At 40.4% G+C, this 19,255-nt stretch overlaps 1 protein-coding gene across 1 annotated transcript in view; it reads right to left on the bottom strand.

Moving 5' to 3' along the window:
• Positions 1 to 12,243, bottom strand: part of Wdr75 (WD repeat domain 75) — a 28,616-nt gene extending 16,373 nt beyond the window's left edge. Inside the window, exons 1-8 of the mRNA XM_031367389.1 lie at positions 11,820 to 12,243; positions 8,891 to 9,020; positions 6,827 to 6,892; positions 5,903 to 5,993; positions 3,815 to 3,939; positions 2,382 to 2,452; positions 1,056 to 1,175; positions 268 to 356 (exon numbers count right to left, since the gene is read on the bottom strand). Of these exons, the coding sequence (XP_031223249.1) occupies positions 268 to 356; positions 1,056 to 1,175; positions 2,382 to 2,452; positions 3,815 to 3,939; positions 5,903 to 5,993; positions 6,827 to 6,892; positions 8,891 to 9,020; positions 11,820 to 11,902 (775 nt within the window). The 5' untranslated portion in view covers positions 11,903 to 12,243. The remainder of the gene's footprint in view (positions 1 to 267; positions 357 to 1,055; positions 1,176 to 2,381; positions 2,453 to 3,814; positions 3,940 to 5,902; positions 5,994 to 6,826; positions 6,893 to 8,890; positions 9,021 to 11,819) is intronic.
• Positions 12,244 to 19,255: the final 7,012 nt, after the last annotated feature.

The raw sequence follows: 19,255 nt of genomic DNA, 5'->3' as shown, positions 1-19,255 counted from the left end.
CAAACAGAAACAAAAAGAACTATACAAAACAAACAAAAACCAAAAAAACCCTACCAAAGCCAGGAGCTGGTTCTTTGAGAAAATCAACAAGATAGATAAATCCTTAGCCAGACTAACTAGAGGACACAGAGACAGTATCCAAATTGATAAAATCAGATATGAAAAGGGAGACATACCTTATGAAATATATCTTAAAATAATTAATTCTGTTGAATATTAGCAGTTGAAAATATTAAAATCACATTTAAAAAAAAAAAAGGTACTTACCCGTTACTGTAAAAGCCAAATCCATAACCATGTCGTGGTGCCAATGCAAACACGTGTATGTGTACTTCTTTTCATCGTGAAAATTCCTCCTGTTGGAGAAAATGAAATACTTTGTAAAACGTTTTTCCCCTCATATCCTGATCAGTTTCTCCTCCCTTCACTCCCCGCCTCCCCTACCATCCAGACCCACTCCCTTTCTGTCTGAATCGAAAACAACCAGGCTTCTGAGACAATAAAATAAAATACAGTACACATCAGAATTGGACAAAACAAACAGACAAACAGAAAAGAGTCTTCCTGAGAGAAGTTATGTGAATGCAGACATCCCATTTGGGCTTAGAAAACAAACTCCTAACCTCAGGTGCCAAATAGGAAACAACGGCATGCTAAATCCAATAAACCAGTCCCAAGTGTTCTGGCATCAATATTTAAAAATACTTTGATGAACCTGCACAAGTACAGTTATCCTGGCACTCACGGCACCACCCACTAGATACTCCGCACTGTCCCAGGTTCCTGCTTTAGCTCAAGGCTGAGAATAAGGCTCTCTTCAGTGAAACGGTTCCAGTTGACATGCAGTGCTTCTTTCTCCAGAAGATAAGGTTAGGAATCCCACACGGCAGTATGGTGGGAGAGCACAATGCCAGGAAATGGAAGGCGGCAGCAGAGTCAGTCCTTCTGCAGCAGCGGTGGTCCACACTCTCTTTTTGGACCTAGGGATAGTGCTGCCCTGAGGATGAGTGTGAAGCAATCTACACGTGATCCCACATTTTCTGGAGTTCACTGACCAAAGTCGGATTTTGCCGTCCATGTGACCAGAGGCGATGCAATCTTCCTTTGGGTGGCAGGCTACACACATGAACTTGTTCTTTGCATTCTTCTTGTTATTTGTTGATGGTAAAGTAAAACTAGGAACAAGAAAAACAACAAGTTTCCCTTGGTTATGAATCAAGTATTCTGTTTGGTAAACATTTACAAATGTACAGTATAAACTTCATGTGGCCCATGTCTTATCTCAAGAACCTGCATCCTGATTTAAGGAATGAAGACAGTCCTTTTAGTACCTTTTGCTGGCCTGTAAAAATTTCTCTCTGAACCAAAATTTTAGTATTAAGCTTATGACCATGCTTAGTAAATTCGAACTGAAACAACTGACTTTATGTGTCCTAATGGGACAAATTCAGAGGGATAAATCCATTTGCTATGTCTAGGTTGGTTCATATTCCACTTCTAAAGAAGTGAGGATTCCTGTATACCATAAACGAAACAATGCTAATCTCAGAAGGGTAGCTGCGAAAATGACAGTGTCTAAGAGATGGATTATACAATTCTCACTTCTTCTATCTAAATATACATGTCATTCATCCCTGCAACTCAGTTACCATCTCCATTTAAACCTATTAACTTGAAGTACATGATGTATGAAATGGACTAAATGTTTCAAGTTCATGCTGGTGATTTTTGTCAACTTCATCCAAACCTGGGAGGAAGAAACCTTAGGGAGACAATGGCTCCAGATTAGCCTGTTGTCAAGAGTGTGGGGCATTTTTTGACTGACACTGGCATGGAAGGGCCTAGCCCACTAGAGTGATGTTATTTCTGGGCAGTTAGCTGGGTCTGGGAGTTATACAAAAGCAGTTGAGTGAGGAGGCATAGAGAGTAAGCCAAAAACAACATTCGCGGCCTCTGTTTTATGTCCTCCCCTGGGATCCTACTCTAGCTTCCCTTTATGACAGACTATGAGATTGAGATGTTAGCCAAATAAACGCTTTTCTCCCCAAGCTGCTTTTGGTCATGGTATCTAACATAGCAATAGAAAATAAACTGGAGCAAGGCCCCAGCATCCTAATGCCTATATTGGTTGCTATAGTCAATGAGAATCACCAGGTCAAGCTTTATCAATCTAAATCCATTTTTTACACCAAGTACACAGTTGACTGTATTGTATGTATGAGGTCTGGGGATAGAGAAGACCCCTACCATCACGCATTAGATTGTGTGAACCTCTATAGGATGGCCCCACTTTCTGAAACAAGGCACTAGAAACAGGTTCGGACAACACTGTAACAACTGCTCCAGCAAACACAGCAAAGCCAAGAAAAGGGAATTCTTACTTGCATGTTTTTTTCTTTTTGAAAAAATAAACAGATAAATAAAAGTCCCGGACTGCAGCAACATATTCTCCCTGGTGATTTAAGCAGAAGGTAACATTAAAAAAAAAAAAAAAGAAAAGAAATATCGCAAGATTGTATTACTACCAAATGGCTTGCTGTACTTTGGCCATGGAAAAGATAAATTTTACCTTTAGAATTAAACCCTAAACTGTGCAACTATACCTTTAAGTGTAGTGGTTTACATATTTTCCCATTAGGCATACATACAATACCAGGCCATGTTTGGCTATATCTACATAACTGTTGCCAAAATCCAGACCTAGAAACATTTCCTTCATCCCAAGAATGTGCACTCCCTATCTAGTCACTCCTCAATGCCCCAGTCACACCAGCAACTGCCACTGTATCATCACAGCTTATTTCAGTCTGTACATTACAACTGTAGCTCAACACAACCTTTTGAAATCTGCCTACACACTTAGGTGTATTGTTAATTTCTTCTCATTGTTGCGCTACACTCAGCTGAGTAAATCCACTAAATTTCTGTTGTTTGGCTGGTTGACTGGGTTATCAGCTTGTTTCAGGGCTATGGGAAGCAGTCATTACTCCTACACATAGCATTTGCTATCATGTTCTGTCTCTCCAGGCCCAGGGAATTTAACTTTGCTCCTCATCTTGACACCATTAGTAATCCTGGTGGAGGTGAAGTGGATTCTAACTATGATTTTACCCTCTGTGGTAATCAGTAAGACTGAGTCTGACAGTGACACTGATGGAGCCATCCATCTTCTCTACTCTGAGGAACTAACCCTGTCCTGAAGAATGATACAATGACTGAAAAAACCCCAAGGCTAATGCAATAGGTTTTCTGGTGGCACTTGACTTTAAAATAATAAGGCATGAACAGGTAGCAAAATACTGGTACAAATGCCACCAAGTATCAGTCAAAAACATGTTAGGATTCATGTGCGCTGCAATATTAAGTTGAAAAGAGAAAAAAAAATGAAAATATTTCTGATTCTACTTCTTTTGGGAACTGCTGTCTTCAATGTGATCAAGAAAAAGTCTATAAAAGCCTTTAAATATTGTCACTGGTGAGACTCAACATTTTCTTTCCTCATATTTTCTGTGATACCTGAATTTCCTAAAGTGGAACAATGTCAGTGTTTTACATGAAACAGGGAAAGAAAAAAGTACAAATACCAGATATTGTTATTTCGGGGAAAATTGTAAAAGAGCAAAGGACAGAATGCATGACATAAGGATGGTTCTAAAAACGTGCATACCATAATCCAGGAATGCTTTCTAAGACAATGTCACAGTGTTTTAGTTACTAACAAAAGTGCACTAATGCACTGGATCATCAGTGTTGAGGGAAAACCTTTCAGAGAATAGATTTCACATATAAACAGAAACCAACAGGACAAATTTACCTCATTTCCAAAGGCAATGCACTTAGGGGACTTGTTTATGTAATCCAAAACAAAGGTAAGCTCCTTAGCTTCCACGTCCCGGCATGTTGATTTGGGCAGTTTCACTGATACCAGCTGAAATATGTCTGGCCAGAGGAAGTCATTTATTACAAAGTTTCTCTAAAGCACATACACCTAGTCTTTTGAAACAGTTAACACACTTAAATGCCAAGACTGCAACTATAGGACATTTTGAACAAAATGTACCACACGATGAAGGAAAGCAAATGCAGGCCCTCAGAAAGCGCAGCAGGTGCTCTTAACTGCTGAGCCATTACTCCAGTCCCTGATCTCTTCATATGACTGGAGTCTAAATCCGTAACTCCTGGACACTCCTGGCTCTCTGTAGAAACTGAAAACTTACACAGGAGTGTTTTATGTTCCAAAGTACTCATTTGCAGTTTAAAGTGGGTCTATGTGGGCACACACCTCTAATCCCAGCAGGGTCAGGTTTGAAGGGTGAGGCAGAGGCAGAGGCAGGAAGTTCTCTGTGGGTCTGAAGTCAGTGTGATCTACATACTGAGTTCCAGGACAGGCAAAACTATAAAACTATTATAAAGAATTGTCTTTAAAAAAAATCCCAATAGGGGCTGGAGAGATAGCTCAGCGGTTAAGAGCACTGACTGCTCTTCCGAAGGTCCTGAGTTCAAATCCCAGCAACCACATGGTGGCTCACAACCACCCATAATGAGATTTGATGCCCTCTTCTGGTGTGTCTGAAGACAGCAACAGTGTACTTAGACTAATAATAAATAAATCTTAAAAAAAAAAAAAGAATCCCAATAAATAAAGACAAAATGGGACTGAAAAATGAATATATTATTGGTGAATTAAGCAACCAGAAGAATGAAGCCACATGAGAGCTTTCTGAACTGTGGCTAGGGAGATCGTTCATTAGTGCTTCCATGAACTCATGAAAACTTGAGTTTGCTTCTTTTGTAACTGGAGTTTGCTCTAATTTCAAAAGCCAGCACAACAGGTGTCCAGACAGGAGGATCCCTGGGACTTGGGGGCAGCTAGTTTAGCTCAATCACCAAGCTACAGGCGGAGAGAGAGAATATGTCTCAAAAATTAAGTGGAGAGATAAAGGAAGGCATGTGGAGAGGGCTTCTTGGCTCTACATACATAACTGTATGTACCTGCATGTATGTAAGTTAGCCATCCATGGCTTATTATATAAAACACTGACAAACGAGCATAAAATAGGCACACAAGTCAAAGGTTACTAATATTCAACCATATGTGATTCTAAAGCAATTCTTTGGTGTACATATAGTTATACCATTTAGGAAAAAATGAAAGCAATTTTCATACTAAAGATTTGCATGTGCTTTTATACTTTTATATAAAGGATTAAATCTTGGGCAGTTCAGCTGTCTATAGTTACTATATTAAAGCGTCTTTGAACTTTTAATTCTACTATAACTGTATGTTATGGGGAATAGTGCTTTTGAATCCCAGCATTAAAAATTTTCTTTGGTTAACTTCGTGTTGGTATCCTGTTACAACAAGTTCTATGATGGGGAAAAACTATCTGTAATTACTGACAATGTTGTAAACATTCCAGGAGTCTTGATATGCGATAGTTTCGATGCTAGTGAACAGAGTAATAATTCAGCTGCACTACTGGTTATATCAATTTTTAATCTATATTATTTGGTATAAATCAAGATCAATAAATAAAAGGGCTATAATGCTTACTATTAAGGGAAGGAGAGGTGGCTCACCCATTAAAGGTTAGGCTCCCAGTGAAAAATATAAGAATAACATATTAAAATTCAGCAGAAAAACAAATTCTTGCCTGGCTTTAACACTGAACTCTGAGTCCACTATTCTACCCCATCCCCCGTCTCCCCTCCTGTGGTAAACATTAAACACTGAATATCTCAGAACTAAAGTCCTCACCAAGTATAATGATAGTAATTTACATGCCAACTCAAAAACTGCTAGCTTGACATTAAAACTAGTATCAAGACCCTTGTAATTTTGAGAAACTGTAAAGATCCATTTGATGTCCCACAAAAACAAATTAAGCGCATTATGTTATACCTGGCTCTTCTTTACTTATTGTAAGGAAGACGGAATCTTCGGAGTGGGGAGGAATAAAGAGGGCATGGAGTTTAGGTCCAACAGTGAAAGTCTGAAAGAGATAATGAGTCATTCCATGCAGTATCTGGTTCCTCCAGCAGAACATAGAACTCATGGGGCAATTTAAGGTTTTCTTACTGATGTTTCCTACCTCAAGAGAGTCCCTGTCTATAGAGGCCATCTACACTATTAGATGATTTGTCTTTTATATACCTTCCTGGCTTTTCAATAACTGCAACCTATAATAATTTTATCTCACATCAGGTTATATAGATTTTTCCCACGATAATTTAAGGACTACATAACAAGATTTCAAATTTAAATATAACAAGATTATTTCAAAGATATAAATTCTTATAGAAAAAAGTACAGTAATTTTTGTTTTCCTCTCATCAACTGCACATATAAAAATCTGTCTAAATTGTACTCATTACTGTACTCAATGTATATTTTAGCAAGGGGGAAAATCACTCTATTTGTTTAGATTTATGCTGCTAAAATTAATAGGATGAATCACCTCATCATGGTAACTGGTTTTTCTTTTTCTGTTATGTCAATTCCTAGCTTACTTTCACTCTCCATTTCCTCCCTGAAAATGCTGGGACAGAAGCCAGGGCCGGACCCGCACACTCCAGCACTGAGCTGCACCTTCAGTGCCCATGCTTACTTAGCTCCCATCCTGTTGGCCTAAATAGTTATTTCTTTTTGGTGTGTAAAATACTTTCTCTCAGTGCTTTTATCAGTCTTCTTTTTATGGTAGGACCTTGAAATTTTTATATAGCTCAAATTATGCATTTAAAAAAAAATGTTAGGCTTCTTAACTTGTTCAGGAAGTCTCTTAAAGATTAGGCTTTACAGAAGAGAACTAAAGAGCAATACACATACCTTTATCAAAATGCCATCGAGATAGTCCCACAGCTTAATTGTGCCATCAAAGGAACAAGAGTAGAGCTAAAAGGGGAAAACAGTACAAGACCGATTAAACACGATTCAACACGATTAAACACGATTCCATTGATACCAAATGAATAATGACAAGCAGAAAGGACAGGGTCCTGTTTGTTGTGCATTATCTCATTGTTGGCGTAGAAGAGGTAATCAAATTTATAAAAGTTGAATATCTCTATTTAAAATTTAAATGCAAAGCTTTGTGAGCTCCAACATGATACTCAAAAAGTATCAGATTCAGATTGTACAGTAAAGCAAACATTTCCCCAAACATGAAACACTTTCTGCCCAAGTATTTGAAATAAAGGAAACCAACCTGCGGTTTCTGCAAAATCATCTAAAACAGTCTAACAATTTCAGCTTTTATATAGAAATGAAGGAGGTGGAATCAACATTCTACTCTGCAGTGAGATATAGTATGGAGCTTAGTGAGGAGCACACAAGAATTCGCTCTCGTTTATTGAAAGCCCAATTCTTTTTCATTGATGTCACTGCATTCATCTAACCCTGCATTAAAAAAGTTCCTGAAATGACAAGAACACTCCTCTGTTTAAACCCAACCCATGAAGAACCAATACTTTAAAAAAACACAGTAGGGATTCTTGCACACTGAGACTCTATGGCAACTCCATGGAGCTGTTTAAGTTCCAGGACTCTGCCTTTGCTGTACATCACTACAGATGGCTTGACAGTGCTAGAACACTAGTCGTGGATCATTCTTGGTGAGCACAGATCTTAACAACACATAGAATTATATCTATTAAATATGCTTAGCTTTACTTCGGTTTCACAGATTTTTTATGAGAAAATATTTATAAGGTTTATAAATAATTTTAATTTGAAAAAAAGGGCCATATTGACATTTTTTTGTGAACTGAGTCATGCATTCACAGATTAAAAATAAAAAAGTATTTGAGTAAAACAATATTATCTCCTCAAGCAAAATAATTATCTTAGGTAGAAAATAAAGTCAGGTATTTTATCCAAGAATCATACAGATTTAGGGAGAGGGGTGCATATGATCAAATATAATGTATAAAATTCTCAAGAAATTAATAAAATATTTTAAAAATACCTCTGACTTTAAGGGAAAACTTATACAATGTGTATGTATAATTTTTTGTCTACCAGAGCAAAGGTTAGTAACACATACTTAATAAATCTGATTTTAACTGAACACTTTTTTTCATTAAAAGCCTGCAAAGGATAAATATGTGATATAGGAATAAAAAATATAACTGGATCATACAGATAATTTTTAAGAGCAGATCTTGGAGAACTTTGGAGAGGAAAACATGAGTGTTATTTTATGCCCCATGTCCTTTATGGCACGGTCATGGGTGGCAATGTAAATCTTTTCAAAACCAAGCAATAGCCTCCATGTTGCTATGACTAACAGAGAAAATAGGAACTTGTTAAAACTTATAGCAAGAGCAAAATGTTGAAATAAATTTAATTTTTTAAAAATTGTAACTTAAGGGCACGAGTTTGGATAGTTACAATGCCAGTGCTATATGGGGACCCAATAATCAAGAATCCACTTAACTGCCGGGCAGTGGTGGCGCATGCCTTTAATCCCAGCACTTGGGAGGCAGAGGCAGGTGGATTTCTGAGTTCGAGGCCAGCCTGGTCTACAGAGTGAGTTCCAGGACAGCCAGGGCTACACAGAGAAACCCTGTCTCGAAAAACTTAAAAAAAAAAAAAAGAATCCATTTAATTGCACCTATATTTCAGAACCTCATATAGATAAAAACAACCTTATCAGGTAACAGCTATTAGCATCATGCAGTTGAAATGGTTCACGGAATATCCCATGGCAGTGGAGGTTTAGGCTGTGGTCCTCTTTCCACTCTCAGAAAACTTAAAAAAAAAAAAAAACCCTGAAGAGGAGAACCTACAGCTTATTCTCTGGTCATAATCTATAAAGTGCCCACGGCAAATTTAACCTAATTGTTTCTGTAAACAGTAAAAATGCAAGCATGTTCAATTCCAAGCTGGTACCTGCAGATGGTTGTTGGGGTTGATGAGGATTCCAGACACCAGATGTGTGTGCCCATGCAGAATGTGCACACACTCTTCTGTGGCTGTGCTGTAGACCTTCACAAAGTCTCCCGAGACACAGAAGATATACCTGCAGAAGAGAGAGACCCATGTCTCACCTGTTATGCAGATAGCATAATCTTTTTATGGACTGTTTTAAAGATAACAACATGCAAACACAAACGCTGAGTAAAAGGTTCTGCTCTGAATGGGGAAGTCCTGGTTTCTCTTGTATGCATATTCATCTTCTTTCTAACTGTTAAAGTACTAATTTTGTTTATATCGTCTTATAGTTGTGGCTTTTCCCCACAACCCTGATGCTCCTTCATTATCCAAAGTGGTTACATTCGTAATAGAATTTATCATAAGAAAAGTTCAGAAAAGAAATTTGCTCTGTGCCAATTATATGTCACACTTTTCTCCCCATGGAAGGCTCAAACCATTGAGAACCCAGCCAGATTATCCTCTGTGCTGCCAAAGCAGCCCACACATGACTTTACCCTAAGAAATATGATGCCTGCTACATAAGACTGCTACAGCCTGCTTTATTAAATCTAGGGTTGCTTATCTCCACACATCTTTGAAGCCAGATTGTGGTTTATAATTGATGGTATGTCTAAGATATATTGGCCAAGAGGTGGTTCTGTGTGTAATAAGCTCAAGAAAGCAATCACTACAAAGCACCTGTAGTAGTGTTTGGCATTCTTCATGACTAGACCCATGATCCCGACTAAGTACTTTAGTTAAGAGGCTAAAATCTGTAGTCTGGACCATTCCTAAGGAGTTCTTAGCTTCCATGAGTGATTGACACAGTTAGATTTTATATTCATATTAAGTTAACTCTACAAAACTCGACCTCAAATCTCCTCAAATAAAGATACAAAAAAACCAAAACAACAACAACAACAACAAAAATGAACTGGATAAGCTCCCTTCCTATCCTATTTTCCACATCACACACCACTGCTAACCATACCAAAGCAATCTGTTCGATATAAACACATTTCTCTAAGTTGGGCCTGATGACACAGGACTATAACTCCATCCACTTATGAAGCTGAGGCAGGAGCATCACAGGCTTCCTAGACTACAGAGTGAGTTCAAAACCAACCTGAGCAACTCAGTGAGACCCCGTTCCTCTCCAATGAAAATAAATACAAGAGTGGGTGCCCACATTTAGGTGGAACAGGTGCTCGGAAGCAGATCTCAGTGGTAGAGTGCTTGTCTAGTATGTGCAAGGTCTTAGGTCCAAACTTCAAAAACACTAAGTGAAAACAAAAAACAAAGCAAACCAACCCATCACCCTTTCAGATACAATTGTGTACCTATAAGGGAGGCCATTCACAGAGCAACCAATAGACAACCTTCTCTGCTTAACCTAATGTGGGTGTTTAAAATGAGAATGGAATGGTCCCCAGAGACTCAGAAGTTTGGATGCTTGGTCCCCAAGTGGAGCAGTTATTCCTGGAGGATTAGAAAGCAGACTCTAGTTGAAGGTGTGCCACTGGGGGCAGGCTTGAAGGTTTCAAAAGCCTAATCCAGTCTCAGCTCTCTGCATAGGGATGTCTCCCATACATCCCACCCCCTCACCCCCTGCCACCCCTCCCCATCATGCTCTCCACTGCGAAGGACATGGATTCTAACCTCTGCAACTGTGACCCCCCAAATTAAACATTTTGATTTATAAGTTCCTTTGGTCCTAGTATTTTCTAACGACAATAGAAAAACATATAACACCAGATAGTAGCCCTCTGCAATCTTCATCTTTCTCACTATGAAGTGACAAAGCCTGAAAAGCACCTGGGGTCTCAAACACCTACTACTGACTTTTCTACTCTTCACCACACAGCAGAATTTCTTGTCTTGATTTTGTCAGCTCAGCTAGTTATAGATCAGTTGACCAAAGCTTTTTAAAAAAATCCTATCAAACTTGGAAAATGAAATGGGCCAAACACCTCATTTAATAGACAAAGTGAGGCACAGTTCAATGGGGGGCGAAAATGAATATAAGGATGAATTTGAAGGGGCAGAACTGTGACAACGCCTCTATGTCCATTTTAACCCTTTAACTCATTAAAAAAATGTCAACTAAAGCCCCCTATACTGCTAAGTAAGATTTACCTTTCAAAAACCCTTCACGTGTATGTGTTGAGAGCTCCTTTCATCATGCATGCACTGAACAACTAACACACACACACAGGCAGTGTGTATTTTGTGGGAGAGTACACCCTCCACAAATACTACCTTTACCTTTCAAAAATAGAAAGGGGTTTTACTAAGTAACTCTACATTCAGAGTGATTTGACAAACTACCCCTACTACACACCTCTTCTAAATGATACAACGTAGCCGCAACAATGCCAGCTGACAGGCAGCGAACTGAAAGCCACCGTTGTAAAAGTTGTGTGCATATAGGCATTTTCTCCTCCAGATCTAACATCGGCTTTTATGTAAAACTCCAAAAAGAAAAAGAAAAAAGAAAGAAAAAGAAAGGAAGGAAGAAAAGAAGAGGGAAGGAAAGGCTGGTTGTAATGTTTTTCTCCGGGAAAAGGCTGAATGAATCACTAATGATTTAGAAATCCAAAACGTTCCATACGTAAGCATCAGTCTGCATACAGAGGGACCTTTTTCCAACCGAGGGCTCCTAGTCTCCTAGACACCCGCCCTGCCCCTGTAACCCCTCAATCTTCCCGCAGGTAGAGTCCGGGGAGCAAGGCTCACAGGCGCAGCAGCAAAGCCGGCCGGTCCCGGGAGCTCCGGGTCGGCACACGCGCCGCCCGGCGCCGCGGACTCCAGCCTAGCAGCCCGTCGATGGGCCGCGCTGCGCCGGACAATCCCCTCCCCGGCCCGCGGTGCCCGGAGCCCCGACGGCCCGCGGCCTACTGCATACTTGGAATCCACAGAGAACACGGCTCTCCTGAAGTTCAGCCGGCTACCGCCACAGCGAACCACGCGGACTCTCTCTTCTACCATCTTCACGCAGACGCAGGAACCATCGAGCGCCGGCCGGATTACGAACTTCCTTCCCAGGCCGACGGCCAAGCCCTGTCTCTCCGCCCGCAGTCCGCCTGGGCTTCTCTAGGCCGGAGACTCTATGGTCGGCTCCACGCCTACGCCGCCATCTTTAGTTTGGGCACTGTCAAATTAAAACCCTTGGGGAGTGAAGCCAAACAGCCACGCACAAAGTTAAATTATACCCAGATGCCGCTGCAGCTATTCGATACAGAGAGTTTTCTCTTCGGCCTCTTTTACCCGACTCTGAAGGTTCAGCCAGAAGCGGAAGTGAACACCATTCCTCCTGAAGACCTTGCCTTTTCTGTCACTGTGATGGAACGTTAGCAAGATGACGTAATCGCCCTACTCCCAATTTACCCCGTGGCCTTTTTAGGAGGGGGCGGGGTTCAAAGAGCGTCTTCTGGCAATGGTAACAAAAGTGGAGAGCTTTAGTTTTTTGTTCTAGGAGCACCGCTAAATTCCTGCAGCATCAGGGCTCCTGCGGTGTTGTCCGGTTTGCTCGGGTTGTTCAGTGCCTTGGGCTTTAGCCCTGAGTTCTCAGCTTGTTGATTCCTAACACTTTATGTGTGTGGTATTTGAGGTTGCTGCATGTATGTGTTGGACCATTCATTTGTCAATAGTTTCCAATTGTGTTGGCTCTCAACTACCCCTAAGGAAGGGCATCTGATATCTTAACCCTAGCTGGAGCAGATTCTTGATAAATTTGAAATTCACCAGGGGCTGGCGAGATGGCTCAGCGGATAGGAGCACTGACTGCTCTTCCCAAGGTCCTGAGTTCGGATCCAGCAACCACACGGTGGCTCACAACCACCCGTGATGAGATCTGATGCCCTCTTCTGGTGTGTCTGAAGACAGCTACAGTGAATTACGCTGGAGCGAGCGGGGCCGGAGTTGTACAGCTACAGTGTACACATAAAATAAATAAATCTTAAAAAAAAAAAAAAAACAGCATGAGTTTATTAAAAAAAGAACAGAGAAAAAATGAAATTCACCATAAATTTATGCTGATTCATAGAGGGAAAATATAATCCTAAGGGTCAAAACATCTTTAGGCAGCACAACCGAGAGAGAGAAAGAGAGAGCGAGAGGGAGAGAGAGAAAGTTTAGTTTTTGTTGGGTTCATAGCTTTAGGAGACAGTGCTAGACAGGAAGACACTGATTATGTTTTTATCTCAAATTTAAAGAGTTTCTTTTTTTCATAATTATGGTATGCTTTTTCATAGCGGAAGAACACAATGAACTTAACCCCACCCTACTCTAGTCTCTTGATGTCTAAGAAATAAACCCTTTAAACTTCTTGGAAACTTTAAGATCTGATATATGCTCATTATATTCTCAGACAATGAAGACAATAAATGATCAAACTAGTTTGACTTCAGTTGTTTTACTGTTTGGTGAACTTTGTTTATTTTTTTTTTAAAGATTTACTTATTATATGTAAGTACACTGTAGCTGTGTCTAGACACACCAGAAGAGGGTGTCAGATCTCATTATGGATGGCTGTGAGCCACCATGTGGTTTCTGGGATTTGAACTCAGGACCTCCAGAAGAGCAGTCAGTGCTCTTACCTGCTGAGCCATCTCACCAGCCTAGGTGAACTTTGTTTAAATGAAGAAGGAATGGAGCTTCCTGATTTGGACAAGGGCTAGTTGGACTACTAAACCCGTGAGAGGATTATTTCCACACAAAAATGTAATCTACTAACATTTCCAATAAAATTATAATTTGTGTTTTTATTTCTTTTTGCACGAACATTTAGGAACCAAATTTTCTCTTGACAGCTTAATATTTACCATTACCTCTCCCTCCTCCACCTCACCCTCCTCCTCTTCTTCCTCTTTTGCATAGAACAGGAACACTGTTGGTGCTGGTGCATTGGTTGAGTAATGTCTTCCTATGCTTTGATTTTTCTGTTTTGTCATTGTATTAGTCAAGGTTCTCTAGAGTCACAGAACGTATGTGTAGTCTCTATATAGTAAGGGAATTTATTGATGACTTAACAGTCTGTAGTCCAACTCCCCAACAATGGTCAGCAGCAGCTGTGAATGGAAGTCCAAGGATCTAGCAGTTGCTCAGTCCCACAAGGCACGCAGGCAAAGAAGAGAGAATCTTCATTCTTCCAATGTCCTTACGTAGGTCTCCAGCAGAAGGTGTGGCCCAGATTAAAGGTGTGTACCTCCATGCCTGGATCTGGGACTTGCTTTGTCCCAGATGACCTTGAACTCAGAGATTTCCTTGCCTTAGTCTACTGGGATTCATAGCCTCTATTCCTCAAGATCTTCATGCCAAGATCCAGGTCAGAAACTTGTATCTCACAGACTCAAGATCAGGATCACGGACGAGCCTCCCAATTCAGGATTGTAGTTCATTCCAGATATAGTCAAGTTGACAACAGGAATAGCTGCTGCAGTCATAGTAATTAAAAATAGCCTTTAACCAAGGACATTAGAGTAACTGTGATGAATATGCTAGTGCTAGAAACAAGTGGCAAAACATTTCAATGAATGTCTGTCTTTCTAGAATATCTGACAGCTAGCATAGCACAGTTGGGAAGTTGATCCAAACTCCAAAGGTGTGAATAGTGTTTTGGGTACACTCTATAATGAATAACTCTATTTCAGACTTGATAATGGGAACAGTTACTTCAAAAGAAAACCAACCCAAAGAGGCCAATCCACAGAATCTGTAAGGAACTGGGTGCTTCATAGTACCATTCACAGATTAAGAGACCTCCCCTTCTTCTCTGTAAGATATATTTTCAGCGCTGGGCAGTGGTGGCATACGCCTTTAATCTCAGCACTTGGGAGGCAGAGGCAGGCGGATTTCTGAGTTCAAGTTCACCCTGGTCTACAGAATGAGTTCCAGGACATCCAGGGCTACACAGAGAAACCCTGTCTCAAAAAACAAAGCAAAACAAAATGAAACAAAAGATATATTTTCATCAAAGTTTATTTGAGGATGATTCTAACTGTTGTTGTAGTAGCTGTAGCAATTCCGTATTTTCAATTGTTCTAGACCTTATGCTCATATGTTTTTATGATTTCTTGTCAGTTTTGTTTTAGGTGAAAGAAGAGAATCCCCCCAGTTTTCATCTTCTTTTATTTAGTTTATTCCCTGTGTTAACAATCAGCTTGCACAGTGATGAATAAAATGTACAAATTATAATAAAATAAATGTCTTACAAGGGAGCACTAACTCACATAACATTCATATTACAATAGTTAAATGTTATAGGGTTTTGAATTAAATATAACTGACTTAGGGGAAAAGAGAAACAAAACTGGCTTTTTGAAGGTAGCACTCATCATATACTCCCCTGTGCTTTCTGTACCATACCGAGAGTTACAATTCCCTGAATTACATTTAGATTTTAGCTTGTAAGACCATCTGAAAACATGCTATTTATTCTATATCATGTCTTTAACGTTAAACAACTTAAGTTTGCTTATGGAACCATAACTAGTCTTCAACCCTGTCAGAAATCTCAGAACGAAATGAGTATATACTTGAGTATAAGGAAGCAGAGACTTCTTAAACCACTATCTGATTGGATTTATATTCCACTCCATGAGACGGAACCCATGCTTGATACTCCTCGAGCAGCAAAGAACCCGAGACTCATAGGCCATGCACACAGAGGAAAATACTACTGTTCTGCTAAAGTGTTAGTTTTCAAACTTTCTAATGCTTCGACCCTTTAATACAGTTCTTCATGTTGTGGTGATCCTCATCCATAAAATTATTTTTGCTGTTAGCTCTTATCTGTAATTTTGGTAGTATTATGAGTTAATGTAATATCTGATTTATGACTCCTGGGAAAGGGTCATTTCACCTTCCCCCTCTCCAAAGGAGTTGCAAACCACAGGGTGAGAACTGTTGCGCTAAGGGAATAGAGCAATAAAATGACTCCTAAAGATATTCGGCTTTATTCATAGATCAGTGTCATTTCAGCCATCATCAGAGGAGCTTCCTCCTTCAGTGTATGGGAACACACAGTTTGGAACACTCAGTCCTAAATGAGATGTCTCCATAAAATCCTTCCTTCCAGAGCTCAGGGAAGTCTGTAGAAGAGGGGGCAGAAAGATGATAAGAGCCAGTGGGGATTAAAGACATCAAAGGAAACAAGACGTAGACAAAGCAACACTGTTGCATATATGAACTCACAGAGACTGTGGCAACATGCACAGGTGATACATGTTGCCACATGCATGTCAGATGATCATCATATGTCAGATGATGTCCCAGCACTAAGATAGGAAATGGACATAAGACTCCTTACTTAATTACATGCTATCTCCAATTGGTAACGGTTTGCAAAGGAAAAAATATTTTTCCCAGTTGTGTCTAACTGGGTATACAAAACATACTTAAAGGCAGACCTCATGTCCAGCAACAAATGATTAACACAAAACAAACTCAATGGTATTTATTTTTTTGGATTTTCTTGTTCTTATAATGCTTTGTCTAGAATTTTTTCACTTTATAATTCTTTTGCTTATGTGTATTATGGTTTTTGATGTTTTTATGGGATTTCTACATGTGTGATTGTGGTGAGTGTGTGTGTGTTTATATGTATTTGTGTGTTGTGCCTTTTTTCCAGTTTTTTGTTTTGTCTTGTTCTGGTTTGTTTTTTAACTTACTTTATTTTTATTTTTTAGATGTCTGTTTATTTTCTAATGAGAGAGAAAGAAAGGGTATGAATTTGGGTGGGGGAGCAGGTAGGGAAGATCTGAGAAGAGTTGGGGAAACAGTAATTAAAATATATTTTATTATGAACTATTTTCATTTAAAAAGTTTCAGCTATATGTGTTAGTTGGCTAAGCTGTGGAATGCTCAGTTAAAACTTAAGGGTCCAGCTTAACATTACAAACTCCATTTTGCTTTCAGATTCCATTTTATGATTAACTTGCTCTCTGAATGAACTCAGCAATTGAAAAAACCCCAACTGATTCCAGGAGCCATGTCACCCTGGTAACAATCACAAATGCCCAGGGCAAAAAGCCTCTCTAGCAACAACCAATCAGTTTTTAAAGGGAAAGTTCCTAATGTCTAAAGTAAATTGATTAAGCTAGCAACCATTGTTCATATCAAGCTGAAATCATCACTATCCAATAGAAGTGTGCCAAGCAAATGTCAACCAATCTTGTAATTGCCAAGTTGGAAAGTCCATCCAACTTGATAAATAGGCAATGCTTGTACCAGCTTAGCACCTTCCGCACCTTTCACTGTGCTGGAGAGGTAGGAGGACACCTTAAGCTTGAATAAAGACTTCTTGCTTTTGCATAAGAGTTGGACTCCTGGTGTTCACCGATGGTCTGTGGGGACCTTGCAATCTGGGCATAGCATCTAGGGGCTCATCTGGGATCCCCACAACACCCCACTCCCACCAGGACCCATGGAGTCAAAGACTGATTGGTAAGCGTGTTTTGGATGATGTTTGTCTGAATGTCCAGCTGTTTTTGTTTTAGTAAATCTGTATGCCAGTAAACCAGTAATTTAGTACTGCCATATTGGACCTAAGCTACACCCCCATGGCAACAGTAGTCAGGAGACCTCCCTGACCGACCAGTAGGGTAGTGGATCCTCCTTGTTTCTTTGAAGAGATGTAGTAGGTTGTGCCTGCCATACAGCAATTAGCTATCATCTCACTTTTGCTTTTGATATTGTATACTGATTGGCATTAGTGTATCTGTGGTTTTTTTCCCCATTTGTTTTATAGTATTTCATTCTTATTTTTATTTTTGTTCTTTTAGAATAATGGGACAGACCCAGCTGAGTCCCTTGACACTTTTGTGGATGGATTTAAGGACTTTAGGATTAAGGCTAGAGACTTAGGGCTAGAAGTTAGGAAGAACAGACTAACCACTCATTGCAGGTCGGAATAGTTGGCTTTCCATGTTGGGTAGCCACCTGAGGGGCCATTTCCTCATGATATGGAGAGTCAAGAATATCGGCCTAGCCACCTGGACCAAATACTCTACATCATCACCTAGCAAGACTTCATGGACAATCCACCAGACTAGCTTAAGCTGCTTCCAAGACATGTTCTTGCAAGAAGACAAGACATTGAAACCTAAACTGACTATCCCTGTCTACCCAGTTTTGCAGGATAGTGGAAATACAGATTTCCTTTTCTCCTCTCCTCTCACCTACTAGAACCAGCTGTTGGCTGCAGACACCCAACAGCCAGCACTGGAAAAGGGTGAAGTGGTGGTAGCACCAGGGGGAACAGGAAGACAACCATGCTCTTAATTAGGGGTCAGGTTGCTAGGGAACAGACCCAGCATGGGACACCTGATGCCATAATGGCTGTTCTCAGGACCCCTAGATGATCAGGGAAAACAGCCCTTGTAATACTTGCCTTTTTCTAACAGTGCTTTATACAATTGGAAGATGCAGAACCCCAATTTTTTGGAGTGGCCAGGGGCCCTTATAGATCATTTAGATTCAGTAATTTTTTTTCTTTTTTCTTTTTTCTTTTTTCTTTTTGGTTTTTCAAGACAGGGTTTCTCTGTGTAGCCCTGGCTGTCCTGGAACTCACTCTGTAGACCTCGAACTCAGAAATCCACCTGCCTCTGCCTCCCAAGTGCTGGGATTAAAGGCGTGTGCCGCTACTCCCCGCCTAGATTCAGTACTCTTTAATGTACCAACCTACTTGGAATGATTGTCAACAACTGCTACAGATTCTCTTCACCATGGTGTGGAGGGGGGGAAAGAGAGAGGGGGAATAGAGGGAGGGAGGGAGGGAGGGAGGGAGGGAGGGAGGGAGGGAGGGAGGGAGGGAGGGAGGGAGGGAAAGAGAGAGAGGGAGAGAGAGAGAGGATATTATTAATGAGGTTTGGAAATTAGTTCGTGGTGAGAATGGGTCCCTTACTACTAAGCCGTTGACTATTGACAGCTCCTTTCCTTTAGCTAAACCCAACTGGGACTACAACATGGCTGAAGGTAAGGTGAGGCTTCAGGTCCATAGCCAAACTCTAACAGGAGGCCTTTGAGCGGCTGCTTGCCACCCCACTGATTTGGCTAAGATAGGAAATGTTAGTCAAGGAGATAGGGCGTTCCCTGTAGCCTTTCTAGAAAGAATTATGGCAGCATTCTGGACTTACACCCTGCTAGACATGGAGCCACCAGAGGCCAAGTCAGCAGTGATGAGGGCCTTCATCAATCATGCAGCACCAGACATAAAGAATAAGTTACAAAGAGTAGATAGGATGCAGGATAAGTTCCTACAAGAAATGCTGTAGGTCCTTTCTGTAACTCCTTCACTGGGGACCCTGTACTCAGTTCAATGGATGGCTGTGAGCCTCTACA

Source organism: Mastomys coucha, unplaced genomic scaffold (assembly GCF_008632895.1).
Source record: "Mastomys coucha isolate ucsf_1 unplaced genomic scaffold, UCSF_Mcou_1 pScaffold14, whole genome shotgun sequence".
NCBI classification, from domain to species: Eukaryota; Metazoa; Chordata; class Mammalia; order Rodentia; family Muridae; genus Mastomys; species Mastomys coucha.
Note: the sequence above shows the minus strand (reverse complement) of the source record. Positions and strands in the feature narration are given on the sequence as shown.